Below are 18,747 nucleotides of genomic sequence, written 5' to 3' on the forward strand. Positions count from 1 at the left end.
GCGGTTTTCAGAAAATGGTAATGATTCAAAAAAAAAGCAAACATACACAAAATATAACTTTATCAGTTAGAGAATACTGTTTATCATAGCAGTGACTAAGGTGAAAAGAAGTTCATAAATATTCAAAAGGACTAACTCCTCAGTGTAATTTAGAATTAAAGATCGAAGTTTTGTCACTTCATTATATTGATAGTAACTAATCTGAGGAAATAATTTAAGACATTAAAATTAACAAATACAAGGAAGAGAAACTCAAAAGATAAGGTTCTTTGAAATCTTTAACTGTATTATTGCGCTTTCTCGCTGTCACATGAGCAGGCCCTCCTCTAGGTATAAACAATGTGTTTCCGCTGAGTTCATTCTAATCTTCCTTCACAAAGAGGGAAGTATAAATAGTAGCTGAAGAGAAAATGCCCTTATTTTCCCTCCAAAACATAATATAGAAATTAATAACGAGCAGTGCTCTCTAAAGTATGTCTGAGGGAGAAATAAAAATTTAACCAAGGCTATACTTAAGATGTTGAATTTCCTTTTCAGAAGCTATCAAAGATAAATAGTAATCCAGAGGTCAAACGTGGCTCAAAGTCAGTGTTTTTGGATCCTGCACAAATGTGCCCTGCGGTTCGTAAGAGCCTGAGCAATCTTACTGGCTCAGTCATGACTCTTTCTTCACTCATTCATACCGCCTGTTTGGGAACTGTAGATTATATTTCTCATTTCTTCACCCCAAGCAACTAAAAGAAATTGAGGAAGAAGAATCATCTGCTCAAATATTCTTTAGTTCAGGATGATCTGGCTCTATGCTGCAATATTACCTTCTATGTTAACAAAAGAGGAAATCTAAACAAGAAAGACAGCGTCTTGGACGGATCATTCTTTTCTCACACCCATGATGAGGATGCCCAGAGCAACTAACAATGACAAGACTTTTGTTTTTAATGCACTTACGTGCATATACTTGAGAAATTTTCAAAAAGCATACACATATTCCCAAAGCACAGTAAGTTTGGGCACATATGTACTGTCATCCCAAGGCTCACTTTTTGTTCACTTTTTGTTGGCATTGTTGTTTTAAAATAGCAAAATGAATATATGTTAGTTGCTGGTTAAAAAAAAAAGACAACACTAGGTATCTCACATATTATATGACAGGGCACATAACTACTCTAAATATTAATTTCTAATTCTGAGCAAGGAATAGTGTAGTAGAACACAAAGTATAAGAGAAAAAAGCACTTACTAACTATATTTAAACATGTTAAAAGCAACAACAAGTTACCATATGGCCCTCTAGTGTTCAATGAAGAAACAGATGAATTCTTAATTCTTATATATGACATTTCATAGTAAAAAATAATACTTTCTCTGATTTACTAAGTATGTTAAACATGTTCATGTATGACTTCTATAAAAACCCAAATAGGTTGTATCTTCTGTGGCTTTACTTCTACGTGCTTTCTTTTGAACTACCATCCATGTTTAGAGTATCCAAAAGATTCTGAAAGAATTCTTAAATGTTTTTAAAGATTTTCCATAAAAAAAAACCCCAACTCTCAACAGAGAAGAAACAACATTTCTCAATTAAAACTAAACAGTATTAAATTTAAGGAAATTTTCAAAGAAGAAACAAAAATAATAGTGTCATGACTACAAATTAGGTAGGTATTTAGAACACAACTAATCCATATTCTCTAATCGTATTTTCCTTTCTTTGTATTCTACTTCTATAATTCATCCAACTTGGTTTTTCTCTTTATCATAATTTATAGATGACAGACATTCATTACAGCAACCAAAGCAATGAAATACATGAAAACTGTATGCCCCAGAAGAGAGGTCAAAGATGGGATTGAGATTTTAGGACAAGAGTCAGTGTAAAAAAGTAGACTCAGAGGAGATTTGATTATTATTTTTTATTACATAAAATTGATTATTACTGTCTAAATAAAGTTGGTGAAACACTAATTTCAAAATGGACCTAAGTTTATTACAGGTTTTAAAAATATGTATTTATTGTTTATATATTGGAGTTTTGTAGGGGGAAGGTGGGGAATGGTATATGAGGAAGATCTAAATTATACTCCTAGCTCTGTCATTCACTTCCCATAACTTTAAGCAAATAATATTTCCGAGTTAAAACTTCAGAAACCACAGAAAGATCTGAAGTTCTTGTACTTGGTATCAAGATCAATCCTCCAAATGTCAAGGTAGTAAGTTGACTACAGCCTGGAAACTCTACAAATGACCCCTCAAAGTACCACTTAGCCATCAGTAAATCACTAGAAACAGACAGGATATAAACAAAGAAAATTTAAACAAATTTGCCCAATATTAACCCATATAGATATGTGGAATATATTCAAATAGTCACCTAGAAAGGTTCTATAATTACTTCTAAAAATTCTGCCACTGTTCAAAAATGTTACAACTCCTCATTTTCATTTCTTTACAGCCTCCCAACACTAATTCCTATCCTATAGGTCTCAGCCTAGCTTTCATTTCCTCACTGAAGATATCACTGATTTAATTATTTGAATGTGGATACATATGTGTTGAGAACTACAAAAGTGAGAGGGACAATGAAAAAGCTGGAAGACAGAATTTTAATACAAAATAATCTTAGTAAACAAGAACTTGGGGACTTCCCTGGTGGCACAGTGGTTAGGAATCTGCCTGCTAATGCAGGGGACACGGGTTCGAGCCCTGGTCGGGGAAGATGCCACATGCCGCGGAGCAACTAAGCCCACGAGCCACAACTACTGAGCCTGCACTCTAGAGCCCGCAAGCCACAACTACTGAAGCCCACGCACCTGAAGCCCATGCTCCACAACAAAAGACACCGCCATGAGAAGCCCACGCACTGCAACGAAGAGCAGCCCCCGCTCGCCACAACTAAAGAAAGCCCAAGCGTAGCAACGAAGACCCAACACGGCCAAAAATAAATAAATAAATAAATTTATTTTTTAAAAAAACAAAACAAACAAGAACTTGGTAAAGGAGCCAAAACGTGAACTCAGTGAGGATGGAGGCACGATGGCAAATAACAATAGAAAATCTAATAGGGACAAATTTAAAGTCTTGTACTTAGGTTCAAAAACCTATAAACATTCGCATTAAGTGGAACAGGATTAAACTAGACTGTGTTTATAAAAGTACATAAGATTTTGTTTTCTGAAAACTGAATTCAATTTTTAAGCATTTTCTACATGCAAAGTACAAAGTCCTGTAAGACACAGCAGAATCTTAGAGAATCTACAATCTGATGAATCAATCATCTAGAGAATCAACAATCTAAATATATATAAATTAAAAAAAAAAAGCTGACTACAACTATCACAATATAAGTTAAAAACAAAGACCTAATGGGGATACAGAATTTTGCTCGGAGTTCTGCAAAATATTCGTAAAGGAGGTAAGATTTGAAATGGATCTTAAAAAGAAGGACAGAAATTTGAAAGAGGCTACAGAGGGAAGAAGACATTTAAAAGAGAAGGAAAAAGCTTAAGCAAAGGTATCAAAGTAGTCTGAATTCCTCTCTTCTCAGAAATGTCAAATAAACTGCTGCTGCTGAGGTAGAGGGTAGGGCAGAAACAAGCTGAAGGAAATAAGATCAGCAGCAAGGCAAGGGTGTCTTCTCTCACTACTGCTTTTCGACATCATACTGGGAGTCCGAGCAAATGCAGTAAGACAAGAAAAGGAAACAAGGAACATGCAGATTAGGAAGGAAGACATAAAACTGTCTTTATTCACATATGACATGATCGTCTATGAAGAAAATCAGAAAGGATCAACAACAAGAAAAAAACTACTGGAACTAATAAGTGATCATAGCAAGGAATCACTTTCCTATATACCAGCAATAAACAAATAAATTTGAAATTAAAAATGCATTACCCTTTACACTAGCACCCCCCAAAATGAAATACTTAGTCATAAATCTAACAAAACATGTCCAAGGTCTCTATGAGGAAAACTATAACTCTGATGAAAGATACCAAAGAACTAACTAAATGGAGAGATAGTCCATGATCTTAGATAGGAAGACTCATTATCAAGATGCCAGTTTTTCACAACCTGATGTATAGATTCAATGCAATCCCAATCAAAATCCCAGCAAGTTATTTTGTGGATATTGATAAGCTGATTCTAAAGTTTATATAGAGAGGCAAAAGACCCAGAATAGCCAATTCAATATTGAAAGAAAACAACAAAGTCAGAGGCAGAGGACTGACTAATCAAGACAGTGCGGTACTGGTAGAAGAATAGACACATCAATCAAAGGGACAAAATGTCCTCATTTTCCTTTCCAAACTTGTTTTCTTGATAATGCACAAGCATTTCTCCACAGTAAGTAGGTCTTAAAACTTGTAATAACGAGCTTATCATCATTTAGATTCACCTCTTATCATGTTGGAAGGAATCCTTCACTGATCACAAGAGCAAAGATGCATGTTTCAACTGGGGAAGAAGAAACCCAGTAAACAAATGAATAAGAAAAAATATGCAAGGGCAACACTGGATAATCCCTGCCTTGCTTATGATCATGTCACCAATGGAGATAATAAGGACGATAAAAATGACACATATGTTTGCACAGCTTTTTAACACTTGCAAAGCATTTCACATTCATCATGTCATTTCAACTCCACACAACCCTTTGCAATAAGGTCAGGTATCTTATTCCTGTTTAATGATGAAGAAACTGAGGCTCAAGGAGGTTAATGGATGAGAGAGAGCAGATAAGCCTTCTTACCTCCTATTCTTTTCAGCACACAAGTCTGCCTAATATTACCTGCCTAACCTATACACCAGGGTTGTGATTCAACAGAGGAAAGCTATCCAACAATGACTTCCACGGGTCATGCTGGGGAAAGACGTTGTGGATACAAAAAAAAAAGTAACAAAATAAAGAGCCCAGAAACAGACCTACATTACATTATAAATATAATCAACTGACTGATCTTTGACAAAGGAGCAAAGGCAATACAATGGGACAAAGATAGTCTATTCAACAAATGGTACTGGAACAACTGGACATGCACATGCAAAAACTAACTCAAAATAGATCATAGACCTAAATGTAAAACACAAAACCATAAAACTCCTAGAAAATAACATAGAAGAAAACCTAGATGACATCAGATATGCTGAAGACTTTCTAAATACAACACTAAAGGTACAATCTATGAAAGAAATAATTGATAACTGGACTTCATTAAAAACTGCTCTGTGAAAAACGATGTCAAGAGAATGAGAAGACAAGCCACTGATTAGGAGAAAATACTTGTAAGAAACAATATGATAGAGGCCTGTTATCCAAAATATATAAAGAACTCTCAAAACTAAACAATAAGAAAACAAACAACCTGATTAAAAAACAGGCAAAAGATCTGTACAGACACCTCACTAAAGAAGATATACAAATGGCAAGTAAACATATGAAAAGGTGTTGAATATCCTATGTCATTAGGGAATTTCAAATTAAAACAACAATGAAGTACTACTACATGCTTATTAGAGTGGCCAAAATCCAAAACACTGACAACATCAAATGCTGGCAACAGGAACTCTCATTCATTGCTGGTGGGAATGCTGAATGGTACAGCCACTCTGGAAGAGTCTGGCAATTTCTTACAAAATTAAACATACTCTTACCATACTATCCAGCAATCATGCTCATTGGTATTTACCCAAAGGAGATGAAAACTTCTGCCTACACAAAAACCTGCACATGGATGTTAGAAGCAGCAGAAATGCGAAACAGTATATACACTGACCCTAGCTATGCAAAATATGTATCCGTGTGGTTAAGGACTGGCAAGTAATACGTAAAAATTTATTCACTAATTATTTAGTGACAAATTATTAGGTATATGGGTGCCTTACACATGATAAATACTCTTAGGCAAGATAAGAAATCAAAGGGCTTGAATAGGAGGGAGATAGGAAAACAAATTTAATATAATATGAAATGAGTCATAATAAATATAGCATGGGAGTAGAGATTAAGATAGGGAAACTCTTGGGGGGGGGATAAAAACAGATTCAAGCTGGTTTTATGGGTTATTTTACTGTCCCCCTCCTCCCAAAATTACTGTTTCATTGAATTTTCAAATTTTAACAAAGTGCAACTTGGACCCAGAATGAGATCTAGGTTCAAATTCCTAGCTCCACTACTTACCACATGACTGACCAATGACGAATTACTTAACTTCTCTTCACTTGTTTCTCACCTCTAATATGGAGATAAAACTCAGAACCAACATAACAGGACTGTTGAGATTAAATGAGGTTATATATGGAGAGCATTTAGCAGTGTCCTAGCACACAGTAAACAGTGTTCAATAAGTGGTTTATTAGTAGTAGTAGCAGCATTGTTATCAGTGCAGCTTGCCATTGCACTGATGAGGTTCAGAGTAAGAACAGGGAATAGTCTGGCTCTGCTACACCTGAGCAGCACCTCCACTGACTATAGCATACAACACTTCAAGATCAATTTGTCTAGAGATGGGCAACCAGGATGGTGATCCTAGAAAACATGTTGAAGGCATTAAGTCTGGAGAGAAGATTATAGATGAATATGACAGCAGTCTTCTCCTATAAGAAAGGCTGTTACTGCTCTACATGGAAGAGGAAGGACCAAAGAAAGGTAATAGATGTCCACATAAAGAACTGTCTAAAAATACAATGCTACTCCACACTGTAGCATTCCCTAGTGATGACTTCATTTTCAAGCCCAAGTCTCTTGATAAAGCTACTGGGCACAGGTTTGGACTTGGTGATCTCAAAGGTCCCCTTCGGATTCTATCTCAGGAGACATAAAACTAGGATGGAAAACCTAAGCAGTTTAAATATATTAATCAGTTTGAAGAAATGAAGCGTTGGGAACAGGGGAGGGGAGGAAAAGCACTGGTGACTTCCTGGTAAAGCACTGCAGAATTATATTTTAAAAGATGGATTCTGAAATTGCTCACAGGATGTTTAAATGAAAGATATTCATGTTTCAGGGACAGCCAAAAGTGCTGCCAAGGCTACTCTAAGTAACTCTGAAGAAACCATGTATTAAATAAATGTCTTAAAAACAAAGAAAGATACCACCATGCTAACTACTACTCCTCTAATAATGTGGTAAGGTGACCTTAGAGAATTGCCAGCATGGCACCTGAGTCCTAGAGAGGTGAAGAATTGGTTATTCAAAGAACTCTTAAAGATTTCATTGCTTTTTTCCCACTATATTCAGCTGCATTTTCATGAAGAGATCATTATATAATGCCCTTCCTTGTGAAAGATGTCTTTTTATCCAGTCTTCCACTGGAGCATTATACATTATGGAAGTTATCTAAAAAGACTAAGTAAGTAGAATAAGAACTGGTTTCTAGTAGATACAGTTTTTTCCCCTAATAAATAATAGTAATATATGACTGTTATAACAAGCTTGGGAAATTTTGAAAAGTATATAAGGAAAAACAGAAATAACCACATTCAGAGATAATTTCTAACATTTGGTTTAATTCTTTCTGATCTTTTCCCATGCATATATATAGATTATTGTATGTTTATTTCATATTTAGGATCATATTATATACATAGTTTTGAGTTCTATATTTTTAGTAAATGTTATATTTTTAAGGTTTTCCTGTTATTAAATTTCCTTTAAAAATATGACTTTTAATGACTGTATGAGTTACCTGCAATTGATTTCTGCATCTTAGCAACATAGTTCTTAAACTAGGGTTTTAACTTCTCCTCAGGGGAGTCAACGGCTAATTGTTATTATAATGTTCCTCAATGTAACTATCTTTATAATGAATATCTGAGTTTTAAACTAAACCTAAATGGCATGCTTATTTATAATTTATAGTCTAGCCTGGGTACATCTTAAGAGGTGAAATGAGAATTGCTCACATTGCAATCTGTGAAACTTCAATTCTCAACCTGAATCAGCACTAGAGACAAATACATCAAATTTCTACTGTTCAAAAAATAAAAGAATTAAATGTCAACTCAAGACAAAACTTAACGCAAGAGTCACAAAGTAACACCAAATGAACTGTAACATAGAGAACCAACAACGGGTTCAAGGAATTGAATTTTCTAATTCTAGGAAGGTGTAAAGATAGAGACGGAATTTGGCCTGGAATTTGAAGAATCTGGCTAGAGTTTATTAAAAGCAAGGGGAGAAATGGAGATGTAATCAGGTAGAAAAAATTCGGTAAGACTGTGAAAAACTTCAAGTGTCCACCTATGGATTTGGCTTCATCAGTGGGAAATGGAGCACCAGATACTTAAAATTGAGGTCTGATCCATACAGAACAAAAATTCATTTTTAAAATTTCATCCAATAATTCATACTGGCAACACATTGTCAAGGACATGGCATTATAGCCTGGTGCAAATAGAAACATTAAGCAAAGATGCTCTTAAGATTTTTAAACATGACTCTTCAATTTTTATCTTACAAGTGCCTGGGGGTAAGAAAAAGGAAGATCAAGTGTTCATATGTGTTAAACTCTTCAGCAAACCCACAGACCTAGACGATAAGAAAAAGTCAAACCATTTTTTCACCAAATGAACAGAAGACTAGGGTATTAAGAGACTAGAAAATCTAAAGAGGAAAATTAAAAACTGGTAGGAAGAAATACATACAGTAGTAGTTTTAGCTTTCAGTGGACCACTCAGGTGACAATGCCCAAGAGACAGGTAGAAATGCAGGACTGAGAGCTGGGTGAATGATGGGCCCTTGAGACTTAATTTTGGAGTTACCTACCAAAGTAAAAACAGAACCCCTTTATCCTTTTCATACCCTCCTCCTTATCACCAACAAAAACAACATTAATAAACATCAGTTCATTTTAATTATATACATATGAAACAATCTGCCTCAGGAACATTTTGAGTATAACTATTTGTGGTATTTGTGGACACTTCAGAGAAGGTTATCATCTGCATAAAGTACAAATCAATGGAACACTATTAAAAAATTTTTTGAATTCTCCATTCTGTGGGAAAATTTGTTTTGGTCTATAATTAAAATCCATAATTAATTAATTATTTTCAGTGAACAGGATAATAGATTTAAACATGACCAACACTGAGAGCTGTTATGGTTTAAAATAACGTTAATAAGTATTTTTAAAACTGCACTAACAGGCATTAATTAGAAATTGACCATAAACTAAAGTTCATTTTGGCATCCAGTTGTAAAATTCACAAAGCATTTAAAGTATACAGATGTTTTAGAAGAAGAAAATTTAGAGAAACTGACAAATTCTAATAGAAGGAAATGATGCCTACCTATCAACTAGGAAGATCTGTGAAAAGCATCCCCTTGGAAATCTGTTCTATTCTTATTTTTATTAGCGATCAGCCCAGCTTATTATAGCACGCTCCCACTCCTCCTGAGCATCCTTTTAAAAGTATTTATCTATTTCTCTATTAATAGCTTTTTCCACTAGAGGGTGATATGATGACTGAACACTAAAGGTCATAAAAAGTATATAGACTGATATCTTCTGTGGGGAATGAAGTGTGTTCTGTGAGATTAGGGATGAAGGATAAGAGACAGACAAAATGAGGTCGCAGGCTTACATCTGCAAACTACTTGCGTGTCCCAGGTACTACACTACTTGCTTGACATAAATTATTTTACTCAATCCTTACAAAAACCCTGTGAAGTAGGTATTATAGTCTTATTTTACAGATAAGGAAACAGTTCAATGAGATTACATATTTATGGCCATATAATGAGTGGCAAAATCAGAATTCAAGTTCAAGTCTGAAAAGCTCTTTTCACTCTACTAAGTTAGGGGAAACCCATCTCCTCCAGTCTGTCCCCTTCCCTCTGCTTCCACCCTCTCCACATGTTTAAAATTGGGTTAAACTGGGCTGAGTGAATGTTTCCAGTCTGTCCTCCTTCACAAATGCAGGAGGCGTGGCTATTTGTTGGGCTATGTTTCCTAGTGGATGTTATTCAAGATGACTGCTCTCTGGACCTCTCTCCACCTAACAGAATTTAAACTTTGGTTCTTTGTCTTACAAGAACAAGACAAGGCCAGGGACTTTGTGACATGGCCATCGTTCTCTAGAACTCTACCTAAATAAAGTAGAATTTAGAACCCTATTTGATTTCAGTTGTTACCCACATTGTCCTACAAAGTTTGCCAGTAGGTCTGGCTCAAGGGAGTAGCTGAAAGATGCTGGACTAGAAACAAAACTGTAATTTTGATCCCCTGACTGGTTAGTGATCCTTGTCCCTAGTTCCTCTATTGTTTAGAATCTAGAGACAAGAAAGTCTCAGGCCTCTTATACACTAACATACTGCTTCTTTGAATATATACATATTTTTACTAAACACTTATTTCTTATTCGAGGGAAAAAGGGATTTAAAAAAAAACTGCTTAGGGACTTCCCTGGCAGTCCAGTGGTTAAGACTCTGTGCTTCCACGGCAGGGGGTGCGGGTTTGATCCCTGGTTGGGGAACTAAGATCCCACGTGCCGTGAGGCCCAGCTTAAAAAAAAAAAAGCTTAGTTACTAGGAGAAATCTAACAATCAGGATGGCAAAAAAGATATATTAATTTGAGGTAAGGAATGAAGTTATGTGAGAACAAATAAAAGGCACTATGATAGACATGGAAGAAGCAGAAATCGGTGCTCAAACATGGTTCTCTTCATGAAAAGATCAGGAGGATACAAGATCTGGCCTGATGGTAATCATTTGTTTTTCATTTTAGTAGAAAATGAGTTGATACTCTACATTAAACATGGAAAAGAAGTCTTTAGTATGGGCTGGGCATCTCTTCAGGGAACAAGATTTAAAAAAAAAAAAAAATATATATATATATATATATATATATATATACACACACACACACACACATATATATATATATATATATATATATATATATACAAGACTGTTGACACAGGGAGTTAAAACTGAAGAGATGGGCATTTCTATCCGGGGAAGCAAGTTGAATTTCGAATCTGCAGGCAGACTAACCAAACTTACAGAAACAGCTGGCACACAACCACTAATTAAGAAACACATCTGATGGAATCCAGAGAGAACTGATATCTGTTATCCAGTCTCAAATTTCATTGTCACTTCTTCCTGTTATAACTTTAGCCTTGAGCCCTCATAACTTCAGTACTTGTTAAATATCACAAAGAAAAGCATTTAACTAAGCAATCTGTACTTTCTAAAGGATAGCTCTGTTGATTTCAAATGTGATATGGTATTAGAAAACCACCATACTCCAGAGCCTAGAACCTAGAGACTTATAATTCTGCTGAAAATCTTGTTTAGTAATGTTTGCCAAACTCTACCATAGGGGGCAGCATAGCGCATGGAAAGAAAGGGTTTTTCTGAAATTAGACAGATCTGTCTTAAAATCTCTTGCCACTTACAGTGAAATTTTGGGGTGTTGGCCTCTCTGCAAGCTCTGCTTACTTAAGTTTGTTTGCAAGTTCATAGGAACTTGCAAACAGTGTGGACTTAATAAGCACCAATTCTTGACTGCCACTGTCCTTAACTCTTAACATTAAGAAAGTCTGCAATTTCTGATTTATATTATTGCCATAGGCGCCCATTAGAATAAATCTTTGGTGACTAGGGGGAAAAAAGATTGTCCTATGAGTTTTGATAGTTTCCAATATGCTTTCAAAGAAAGGACCAATACAATGAAGGACCAAAAATGGTTTTTCTCATTAATATCATATTTGCATATATAGCATGTTCAGGAATGCCAAATAAGTCTAGCGGTCCAAAGGGTATGTTTAAGAAACTGCCCAAAAACAAACAAACAAACAAAAAACATTTGAAAGGTATGCTGGGTAAGACTGTAGAAGGCTAATCCCATATTAACATTAAAAAATGGGATTTTAAAAATAATTATTATACCTCTACTCTTCTCAAAAGTTATAGTTTAAGAGGATTTAAAAGAAATTGTGGCTTAGGGTAATACCTGTAGAAGTGTCTTATGTTTATAACGATCAAGAGTTTAAAGTGTCGTATGTTTATAATAATCAATAATTTAGAGCTGCTCCAAAATAAAGTAATTTTGAAACAGTGAGAGCTTTCCCCCTGTTTACTGTAGTTAAAAGATTTATACACATGGGTGACTGACATTTTCTTTTGAAGTAACACAGTACTAGGTGATTTTTTAAAATGTTGTTGAAAAAATAAAATGTTGTTGGGAATGATCCTGAAGAAGCGTTTCAAGAATGAACAAAAAGGAAAACGAGCCAATCTCAGATTGACATACTACTTTTTAGAAGGGCATCTCTGCCTTGGCAATCAAATAGTTTTATATTCTTCTTGCCGTGTTTATTAAGGCAAATGACCTCAAGATAAATAGCATATCAAAAGTGCGTTTTACACACACACTCACATAAACACATGAACACATCTAGCTCTGCTGCTGTTAGTACTCAGTCCACTCCTGTGGCCTTGTATGTATAACACAATAATTGTATTCACAACTCAAGAGTCACTAGGGGAAACAGACTTAAATTCAGTATGTTTGTTTTTAAGGAGGTAGCTAATCTGTATAAGACATATCTAAAAGTTCTGTTTATGGTTTCATCTTGAAGGGAAGGGAAATATAAAGCACCCGTCAAATCTGTATACTGGAAATTTTCCTACTGAACACTATGATGATTTCTCCTTTAGGGAAATGATATATTTCGTCTAGCTGGCTTTCTAGTTTTTAATTTAAAATGCAGCAGAATTCATTGATAGCTTTGCATTGTTCTGAAAGGCTTAGTTTTGATTAAACTTCTTTCTTAAATAAGATAATGCAATTAAATACTAAATCCCTATTCCTACAACTGAATCCTCAGGAAAAAACAGGAGAGATATAATTTTCCTCTTTTGAGATAGGAACCTTGAGGGAGAGAAATCAAGAGATCAGGTATATGAGCTGGGCGAATTGCACTAAAAAAGGTTTGAGCTTTGCCATTGGTTGTGTTAGAGCCATCTGGCTGAGATCCAAAGCACCACTTGAACACCTTGAGACAGGGATGGTAAAAGGGATGAAAACCACCACTTGAAGCCACTTCCTTCTTAGATCAAACCAATTAAATAAAATCTAAAGTTGCAGACAGGCTAGGGAAATTAGGGATAAACATGTTTTAGAAAGAGTTTAAGGTTCACAAGCCGAAGCAAAACTGATACAGCAATGCAACTATTAAACCGAGTGTCTAAGCTATTTTATTGCAGGTCAAGCTAAGAGGATGATGTTAAATCTGTTTGTGTGTTGTTTATGGGCTAAATAAATGATTCACTGTAAAATTTAAAAGTAAGCAAATAAGATGATAAACTACCTCAGCCATTATTTATTTTAACGTCTGTAAAATAAGTAAGATATTATTTGAGTTAAAATGCTCCTTTCCAAAGAATTGTTTAACTCACAGTCTACTCTACATGGATATTCATGATTTTTATCTAATTTTTAAATGATAAAGAACCAGAAAGCATGCAAAGATAAAGATCTATGAGCGAAGAAGCCTGAAGGGAAAAAAAAGGATAGAAGTTATGCTACATACCTCATTCATTCTGAGTATAATTCTTTTTACTTTCTCTCCTCTTTATATAAACCATTACTTAGCAACACTGCCTGAAATATTGATTAAGATAAATTCTAACTCCAGCGAAATGCACATGATGTCCTTATTGAATTTCCTTTTCAATAGCACCAAAATACAGAGAAAATAAAATTCAATGCAGAAGAGAAGTCAGCACTTAGATGACTGAGGAGCTAGTGAACAAGACCAAGGTATGTAAAGAAAACTCTCATTTCCAACTTTGGGTGGGGTGTGTGTGTGTGTGTGTATGTTCATTTTCTTTACATCTTAATTTTTTTTTTTATTATGGAAAACTTTAAACATACTTGGAAAACTACACAGAATACCCACGAACCCCCGTGTCCCTATAACCCGGCTTCAACAATTAGCAACTCATGGCCAATCTGTACCCTCCTTCCTATTCTCCCCTTCGGTATTATTCTGAAGCAAAGCCCAGACACTATATCATTTCATTTTGACTGTAATTTGATGGGAGAAAGGGAATACAATAGAAAGACTAGGTAGTGAGAAATGCTTCCTCTTTCTCTCCACAATCCCTGCCCCTTGTTATGACCGCAATTTTAAGTGATATTTCCAGGAATGTTTTGAGGAAAGAAGCCCACATGCCACCCCACAGAATTAGGACTGGAAATTCCATATTTACTCAAACACTTCCCGCTTCCACCTCAGACAGCAGCTCCCTGCCTATCCAGCAAGGACAATTCTGGGAAGCAATGACAGTGTGTGATAGTGACAGTGTATCCAGTCCTTAACTCTGGCACAGCCTCCAAGGACTGTATAAAATGGAATTGTCTCTCAGCACTAGATTAGTCCCCAAGTCCCTGAATTGATAGGATCCCTCTAGTTTAGACAAGAGTCTAACTGTCCACCTTTTAAAACATGGCTATGGCTAGTTCCATGGGCTACCACCAGCTAAATGAGATAAGGAGGCAGATCCAACAGAGCCGTCTCCCAGGAGCAAAGGGAAAGGAAAACTGCAAGCAAGGGAAGTAGTGGCAGTAACTTGAGTGAAAGTTGGGAATCTAAGTGTATCTTCATATCACCTCCTACTTCTCACCAGTCAAATACCAACCAAAATGGTGTGGTTATCCTATACTTAATATTCAAATTGCCTGGAGAAGCAAATGGAGTGTTCCACTAAAATGGAATCAGGAAAAAAAACCCAATTCCTCTGGGGTTCCTAAATGTTTTAATTTTAATAAAATAACTAGAAGAAAACAAGCAGTGAAGACAGCACCATACATTCTTGTTGTTTTATAATGTAGGAAAAATGTTTCATAATCTTAAATATGTCAGTGTCTAGTATTTTAACTTTTAAAAATACCTACTCAGATTTCCCCAACAACCAAATACTAATATTCAAACTGTAATTTTACCTTGTTTACATAACAAAGAGAAAACTATTTACAAAGGATATATCTTATTCATCATAATAAGAAAACTAATTATGAGGTAACTTCCAGTAACTAGTGCCTTGGAGTAACACCTGTGAATACACAGCCCACCAGACCAGCTGCACTTGGTAAATAAGAAAAGAGCCTTCACTACTTGATCTACACAAACCATGTTTCACTCCAACCCTCTCCACTACACGCAACCTACTAACCCCTGTCCCAGGGACAAAATTGATAATGAAATTTGATATTAATGATTTTTCATAGTAATAGGATCAAATACCCTCTCTCCATGTGTAATAACATTGTCCCATTATCAGTATTTCTATTTCTAATACTTTCTAATACCTTCTGTAAAACAAAAATTAGTTCATTTTATTACTACACATCTGAAGATTAATTTTGCAATACTACAAAGGCTGTGAGGAAAGTTTCATTACAATTAATACGGATATGTAAAATTTCTCAGGTGAAGAGCAGACTAAATGTACTCACTTTTGTTGTCTTTGTATAGAACGGGGAGGAGAGTTGGTGAATAGGCAGGTCCACGATACTACTAGAGTTTGTGACACTGTTACTGTGTGTATGTTCATCTTCCCTGCTGCTGTCATCAGACTGATCAAAATCATCACTCTCCTGGTCCATTTCCTCTTCCTCTTCATCCTCCTCGTCTTGTTCACCAGCATGTTCTTCGTCTTCCTCTTGTTCCTCCTGGTTTCCCGAGGAGTCCTCATCTACTGAAATAAACCGGTTATTGTTTTCTTCCAATTGTCCTTGCTGGGAATCACTTTGGCCTCCAGGTCTAGGTTCTGCTCCAACGACTTCCCCATTCCTTGCAGTGTGCTCCTCCTCTTGTTGTCTTAGCTGCTGCTGCTGCTGTTCCTCCTCCACCACGCGATTCATCTGCTCCTCATCTGCCTGGCTTGAGGAAGGGTTACCTCTCAGAGAGCCTCCAGTTCGTCGTCTTTTGCTGCCCACAGAGAGCAGTTCCTGATTCATTTCCAAAAGCCAGCTTGCTACTTCTTGGACCTTGGCTAGACTATCAGAAGATGCAAAGGTTTTCACATTCTGTAGAGAAAAATGGGGGGACGGAAAAAAGGTTTGTACAATCTACATTTTCTTCTACTTTTATGTTATATGTCTATATTCCAAATTTCATTAAAGACTGTAAAAAGTATTTGATGCCATGGAGACATTAAGATGTTCTTTTGGAGTCAGTATAGAAAGTTTAAATTATAAAAGTATGAAACTTTATAAAGACATACACAAAAATCCTATGTTTACTACAGCTTTATTTTAATCTCCTTTTAAAAATAATTTTAGAACAAAGGTTTATAGTTTATTGCTTTGACCAATAAAACATAATCTAACCAATAAAACATTTTTAAATTTTAGATCAGCAGCTCATAAACTATACCCTTTGTCAAACTTCCACAAAATGTTAAGAAGTGTATCACAAAAAAACCTATTCAATGCTCAGTTAAGTTCAGGAAATGCTGAGATAAACCAAGATTAAAAGGCTTTTTTTTGAACTTTAGGAATTTCCCAAACTTTTCTGATCACAGAACCTTGCCTTTAGACACAGTTTTCTGACAGTTACCAAATATAATCACTATGATTTTCATTTTTCATAATGAATATAAATCAACTAGACATCAAATAAATAAAAAATTTTATTTCAAAAAAAGAAAAGAAAAAACGTTCGTAAGTTCATACCCTCTGACCCAGTCACTCCACTTCTGGCAATCTATCCTAAGGAAGTAATCCTAAAACAGAAAAAAAAATGATGCAGAGGATGCTCACTGCAGCTTTATCCACAAAAACAAAAAATAAAAATAATGTAAATGTAAATTAAAATAATCAAAACCCAAATGTTCAAGACAAAGGAACCCATGAGATGGGATATATTTAAACATAATGTTCATAAAAAAAATTTGTGAAAACATGGACGTTTTCACAAAATGAGGGACATTATATGATCATAGAATGATTTTTAAACTGCACTAGACTGAAGACAATATTTCAAAATACAAACTGCATTTAGGCAGTGGTATGATAGGTGTTTTAATTCATTTTTTTACCGTATTTCTCAAATTTTATGCATCAAGCATGTTTACTTTTATGTTTTTAACAGTGACTCTAAAATTTGATCTGATATAGAATCTTTTCATAACGTTCCTTCTTTAATTTCATCTTTTGCAGATATCTATATGGACATGTTTGAGGTTACGGAAAATAATGCCAACACATTACACAAGTTTATATAAAATTCCTTTTAAAAATACTTTTAAGGTTTATGAGATAAGGAAATACAATATCCATCTTCTATCATGCCCTAAGAGTAACTACATTATATCACAATGATCTTTAAATAAAACAGCCTTATCCACCTCTCCAACCCTTGCCACTAGATGGTCACTCCCCCAAAGGTCCACAGTTCTCACGGCAAACTTTAAGATGGGGTCAAGAAAGTCCAAAAGATAGTTTTTAAATAGCAGTATTTTACTTTCTCTTCTATAATCAACAATTTCTAAGAAATAAGCTACAGTGTGGGGGGAAAATTTCTTAAATTCTAATTACACTAGAAGTATAAACGTAGAAAGAGATGAGTTCTAAAGATGGACGCCTGAGACCCTCCAACATTCTAAAAGAAAAGAAGTAGCCAGCAAAGGTGACTAAGTGGGAAAACCAAGAACGAGAGGTACCCGTAAAGCCAAGTTAAGAAAGCATATCCAGCAGGAGAAAGTAAATGATGACAACTACCGCCAAGAGATCAAGTAGGATGGAGACAAAGAACTGACCGACCACTGGATTCAGGAACATGGAAGTCACTAGTAATAGGAGCAGTTTTCGTTACTTGAAGTCTGATAAAAGTAGATTTAAGAGACTGGGAAAAGAGAATAGAGATGGTGGGTATGAAAGAGTTTGGAGTTTGATGCAAAAGGGAACAAAAGAAAGGGAGTAGTAATTGGTAGGGAAAACGGGGTCAAGAGAAGATTTTTTATTCTTTAAGACTAGAGAACTAGCAGCATATCTGTACCCTGACAAGAATGATCCAGCACAAAACAAAAAAGTTGATAATGTAATCAAGAGAGAGAAGAAATAGTGAAGTGATATCCTTAAGTAATTAAGAAGGGGATGATGAGAAAGCGTTCAAACGTTAGAAAAGGGGATAGTTAGAAAAGGGGATACTACATTTTTGGTAATAGATGGAAAAGCAGAATAGTATTATATAAATACTTTACTTCTTTTTAGCATATTTCTCAATGTGGGAACGGTTGGAAGTAGGTAGAGTTTTATAGTGGTCAGAGTCTTTGGAAGTTCCCTGCTCATTCCTTCAATTATTTTTTCCTTTTCTTTGTAAAATAGGAAGAAGCAAGGTTATCAGCTGAGAGTGATGTTACAAATTTGAAGAGAAAGATATGAAATAGCCCTCTAGGGAAAGAGGAAGGGAACCTTCTTTCACGCAAGAGATTTTGATGATCAAATGTAATCAATAAACTATGATGTAATATATATTAAATGTGGCTTTTAAAAGTCACGTGGTTCTAACAGATAACCAACAAGAACCTACTGTATAGCACAGAGAACTCTGCCAAATATTCTGTAAAAACCTAAATGGGAAAAGAATTTGAAAAAGAATAGATACATGTATAACTGAATCACTTTGCTGTACACCTGAAACTAAAACAACATCGTTAATCAACTATACTCCAGTGTAAAATAAAAATTAAAAATAAAATGTTATTATGCTTTTGAAGAAAAAAA

General features: G+C 35.2%; 1 protein-coding gene across 4 annotated transcripts in view; it reads right to left on the reverse strand.

Moving 5' to 3' along the window:
• The window catches only part of FBXW7 (F-box and WD repeat domain containing 7), a 204,775-nt gene that overhangs the window by 74,414 nt on the left and 111,614 nt on the right, over positions 1–18,747 (reverse strand). For 2 of the 4 annotated variants that reach the window (XM_068542629.1, XM_068542630.1), the window contains 2 exons: positions 16,696–16,745; positions 15,475–16,047 (listed from right to left, as the gene is read on the reverse strand). In XM_068542629.1, the coding sequence (XP_068398730.1) occupies positions 15,475–15,978 (504 nt within the window). In that variant the 5' untranslated portion in view covers positions 15,979–16,047; positions 16,696–16,745. The remainder of the gene's footprint in view (positions 1–15,474; positions 16,048–16,695; positions 16,746–18,747) is intronic. The other 2 variants (XM_068542632.1, XM_068542631.1) reach the window with 1 other exon arrangement.

This window comes from Eschrichtius robustus, chromosome 4 (genome assembly GCF_028021215.1).
Source record: "Eschrichtius robustus isolate mEscRob2 chromosome 4, mEscRob2.pri, whole genome shotgun sequence".
Lineage (NCBI taxonomy): Eukaryota > Metazoa > Chordata > Mammalia > Artiodactyla > Eschrichtiidae > Eschrichtius > Eschrichtius robustus.